This window comes from Gymnodraco acuticeps, unplaced genomic scaffold (genome assembly GCF_902827175.1).
Source record: "Gymnodraco acuticeps unplaced genomic scaffold, fGymAcu1.1, whole genome shotgun sequence".
In the NCBI taxonomy this organism is placed as follows: Eukaryota; Metazoa; Chordata; class Actinopteri; order Perciformes; family Bathydraconidae; genus Gymnodraco; species Gymnodraco acuticeps.
In genome coordinates, this window is record NW_022991104.1 from 1 (window position 1) to 5124 (window position 5124).

At 42.4% G+C, this 5124-nt stretch overlaps 1 protein-coding gene across 1 annotated transcript; it reads left to right on the plus strand.

The window, feature by feature from the left end:
- Positions 1–226: 226 nt before the first annotated feature.
- On the plus strand, positions 227–4205 carry fpgs (folylpolyglutamate synthase; the record flags this gene model as incomplete). Its single annotated transcript, XM_034236999.1, is given in 4 exon segments — positions 227–377; positions 466–541; positions 712–778; positions 2713–4205. Coding segments are annotated over 4 exon segments (656 nt in total), but the record flags the coding sequence as incomplete, so codon positions are not given.
- Between the last annotated feature and the right edge of the window lie 919 nt (positions 4206–5124).

Below are 5124 nucleotides of genomic sequence, written 5' to 3' on the forward strand. Positions count from 1 at the left end.
GGGCTCCTTATTTTCATCTGAAGTAACAGACAGAGAATCAGCACTTTGGAAACAGGGCTGAAACAGAGGGGATTATGGGTAATGCTGCAATGATCTGTTTGGTGTTTCAGCCAATCAGAGACAGGCTCTGGATATATCTGAGACCTGTGATATACTGATGAACAACAGTATGATAGGGGACCTTTTAAAGGTGACCTCATCTAGTTTTGATGTGTGTTTGCTCCAGGTCTGGCGGACACAGAGTGGGCCGGGAGGAACCAGACTCTGAGACATGGAGCGGTGACCTACTTCCTGGATGGAGCTCACACGATGCGCAGCATGAAGGCCTGCGTGCACTGGTTCAGAGAAACTGCATCCCAGCATGAGAGGAACTCCAGGTGAGCAGCAGCACTCTGATGACATCACACACACTGTGCCTGCATACAAGGCTCCACCTGCTCATGAGAAGGTGTGTTTGTGTTGCAGTGGAGCTGTGGCCAGAGTCCTGCTGTTCAACGCCACCGGAGAGAGAGACTCAGCCGCCATGTTGAAGCTGCTGGTGGTGAGTGGGACGTTTTGCAATTGGTGTAGAAACAAACCAGTTTAACACGATGTGTAAATGTAACATGGTCTTTAACCTTCATATAGTCGGCGATGGAGCTGATGATAAATCCAACCTCTCTGATAATAATGATCAGATATTCATGTCTTTACTGTCCTCTCTCTTTTCAGCCGTGTCAGTTTGACTTTGCTGTCTTCTGCCCGAACATCACCGAGGCCATGGCTTCATGCAATGCAGGTGAGATCATTGAACCTGTGTGAAAGAAGAATAAAGTTTGAATTGCACGAGGGTATTGTAAATGATGTTGTTGGACAGCCTCACTAGTAAGGCAAGTTTATTTATGCAGCAGCTTTCAACACAAGGCCATTCAAAGTGCTTCTGGGAGTTTGTTCCATAATCACTGAACCTCTCCATGTTTAGTTCTGACTCTGGGGGCAGACAGTTGACCTGTGTCACTACCCGATCTGTCAGGTTACCCGAGCAGTCTGCGCAGGTGCGAAAATGAATAACCTACAATAATACATTTATTACACAGTTGATTTATATTCTATATCATAAATCCATACCTGCCAAGTAACTAGTTTGACTTTACATTACTTGCCAGGGGGTCCGCGGGGTCTTAAAAAGTATTACAAGTTGATAAATCAATTTAGCGAAAATGAAGGCTATTAAAAAGTCATTTCCCAAGGTTTTACATTTTGTAGCTTGTTTTCAATAAGTATATAAATGGTCCAGAGAGGTTGTATTCTACAGTCTGCCTGAATGTAATCATGGCGTAGGTGTGTAGTGTGATTCTGTGTAGTTTATTGATGGCATCCCGTTGGGTTTGACGTCATCTGAACAGGACATCGCGCGCTCACTGCTTGATAGCGCGCGGAGGTCCGTTTACGCCGGTTGCTAAGCAACATCGTTATGGGGAAATGCAAGTCTGCGTCCAAATGGTTGAAAGATAAGAAGGAAGCACAATCAATACTGTGTATATTCAATGTGAGGTGAAGTGTGTCGCCAAGGTAACTGGTTAGAACTCCAAGTGGAAAGGGTCCAAAGATCCAAAAATACTTAAAGATCCAAAAATACTTAAAGTTCCAAAAATACTTATAGTTTCAAATATACTTAAAGTTCCAAAAATACCGTAAATTCCAAAAATACTTAAAGATCCAAATATACTTAAAGTTCCAAAAATACTTAAAGTTCCAAATATACTTATAATTTCAAATATACTTAAAGTTCCAAATATACTTATAGTTTCAAATATACTTATAGTTTCAAATATACTTAAAGTTCCAAATATACTTATAGTTTCAAATATACTTAAAGTTCCAAAAATACCGTAAATTCCAAAAATACTTAAAGATCCAAATATACTTAAAGTTCCAAAAATACTTAAAGTTCCAAATATACTTATAATTTCAAATATACTTAAAGTTCCAAATATACTTATAGTTTCAAATATACTTATAGTTTCAAATATACTTAAAGTTCCAAATATACTTATAGTTTCAAATATACTTAAAGTTCCAAAAATACCGTAAATTCCAAAAATACTTAAAGTTCCAAAAATACTTAAAGTTCCAAATATACTTAAAGTTCCAAAAATACTTAAAGATCCAAATATACTTAAAGTTCCAAATACTTAAAGTTCCAAAAATACTTAAAGTTCCAAAAATACTTAAAGTTCCAAAAATACTTAAAGATCCAAAAATATCGCAAATGGTTGGAAGATAAGGAGGAAGGACAATCAATACTGTATATAGTCAATGTGAGGTAAAGTGTGTCGCCAAGGTAACCGGTTAGAACTCAAAGTGGCGATGAGGTCTTAAAATGTATGAAAAGGGTCTTAAAAAAGGTATTTCATTTGACTTCAGGATTCCTGCATACACCCTGCTTGTACTTACCTTTAAGGATGAACTTTGGCGAGATCCGTTTTATTTTTAATCGGTCTCTGGTTCCGATAGAAAAATCACGTTTTACCATATAATCTATTAAATTGCGGTAAAATGCAAAATAATCCATGGTATAGAAGTAGATGTCTCTCTGCTCTATCAGCACTATGGACATACATCATTATGTATTGTTGTAGGTGACAGATCGGGTAGTGACAGACCTGTCCCAGAAGACCTGAGCGTAATACAGTTAGTAATGAATACCTTGTTCATGGTGTCGCCTCTCAGACCAGCAGAACTTCAACGTGTCGGTGGAGAACATGCTGACCCGCTGCCTGGACAACGAGAGGAGCTGGCACCTCCACAACAGCCAGGCTTCTAACAAAGGCTCCCAGCTGCTGATTGAGGGCAGTCTCCCGAAGAAGACGACGACGGACACGCTGGTGTTCCCCTGCATCCTCAGCGCCCTGCAGTGGATCACTCAGGGTCGGGATCCGGTTCTGACTGACCCGGCTAACAGAGTTCTGCCGGTGAAACCTAGCATCAACGCTAAAGCTGCTCATCTCTGTGATGCCTCTGAGATCCACATCCTGATCGCTGGGAGCCTCCACCTGGTGGGGGGGGGCGCTCAAACACCTGGACGCAGCTAACTACAAGTAAACAGACATGGGGTATAAGTGGATTCAAACTGTTTAGAAAATGGGATGTCTCATTGTTCTTGACATCTAAATGAGTTGTGTTTGGTGCTAGCGCTCAAACACCTGGACGCAGCTAACTACAAGTAAACAGACATGTGAATTCAAACAGTTTAAATAATGGGATGTCTCATTGGTCTTGAAATCTAAATGAGGTGTGTTAGGTGCTAGCTTTTTGGACTGAATGAGACCGAGGTACTGTTAGCTTTCCTACAGTAGCTGATGCTAGCGCTCAAACACCTGGACGCAGCTTCCTACAAGTAAACAGACATGTGAATTAGCGAATTTAAATAATGGGATGTTCTCATTCTTCTTGAAATCTAATGAGGTATGTTTGGTGCTAGCTTTGTGTCTTCAGAGGTTTACCTGAATGAGACGAGCTGCACGAGGCTCTGTTAGCTTGATGCTAGGAGGCGGGACCAGTGCAGCTCCACCCAGATTCGTACAGACGAGCAGGGGGAGATCACTTTAGTCTTAATGAAGCCAACATGTTTACATGATCTGAAAGGTGCATTCAGGTGCAGCACGACGAGCGGAGCTGGCTCAACTGGAACTGTGTGCCTTGGGATGAACCGCAGCGTCGTCTCATTATATTACAGAAACAGAAACACGACAAAGTGCTTTATGATTTCTTGTGATTTTACTATCAATTGGAACACTTGACTATTACGAAGAAAGCCATTTTGCACGGCTTCTAATTTTGTTGGATTTTGACAATGTATTTCACACATGGCCTACTCATTTCCTTTTTGTACGTGAGGGTAACTTTGCTAATGTCCTGAGATTTGAAGTTGTGTAATTAACTCTCCTTCCGTGCCATCTGTTAGACTGTACACTGAACTTATTGTAATATATAAATGGTCCTTCATTTGCATTATCTGACACTACATACAAGTATCGTATGTAAAATGGTTTACAAAGACATTGAAACTGTATAAAAAATACATTTGTAATCGGTTCTTCATGTTGATTAAGTGACGGGTGTAACCTCAAGTGAGTTTACATTTCATTTCAGAATAAATCAAGAATACTTGTCACTTGTTGCAAGTGTCTGAAATACGAGTTAATAAAAAATGGCTTTGCAAATGTTGTCATCTTTTCTTGGTCTCCTTCCAGCAGCTTCAACCTTATAGGATATGTTTTATAATTATAGAAACAACTGTTATCAATTAATTGTAATCAACATCTCCCCCTCATCTGCACCGCTCCATCATCATCATCATCATCATCATCTCTACACTACTCTCTCAGGACATCGAAGACAGCTTCCAGGACAATGAGAAAGCTGGGGTAGTGTACCTGGACCTGACTGCCGCATACGACACCGTCTGGCACCGTGGACTCCACCTGAAGCTGTTGAGGACAGTACCAGACCGGCATATGGTTAAGTTCATCATGGAGACGCTTACCAACCGCAGCTTTGTCCTCCAGACAAGCAATGGCCAGCGCAGCAGGCTCAGAAGACTGAGGAACGGTGTTCCGCAGGGGTCAGTTCTCTCGCCGATACAACATATATGAACACGACCTACCTGACACAACATCCAGAAAGTACGGCTATGGAGACGATCTAGCCATCATGCCGAGACGACTAACATGGAAGGCGATGGAAGACGACATGGGCACCCTGGTAGCATACTTTCAAAGGTGGCGTCTACAGCTCAACATCGGAAAGACAGTAGCAGCGGCATACCATCTTAGCACCAGAGAAGCTAGGAGGGAACTTGAGGTGTGCGTCAATAACAAACGTCTGGAGGTCCAGCAAGCCCCGAAGTACCTCGGCGTGCGTCTGGATCGAAGCCCTGGTCTTCTCTGCAGTGGAATACTGCGCCCGAGCCTGGAGCAGAAGCCCTCACGCAAGTAAGGTTGACGTGGTCCTCAACCATGCCCTCCGGATTATAACTACCCCTGTGTCCCTCTTGCCAGTCCAAGCAGAAATAGCTCCGGCCACCCTCGCCCTGGTCAGGAAAGCCCAAAAGCATGACTGGCACATCCTGCATAACAAGTA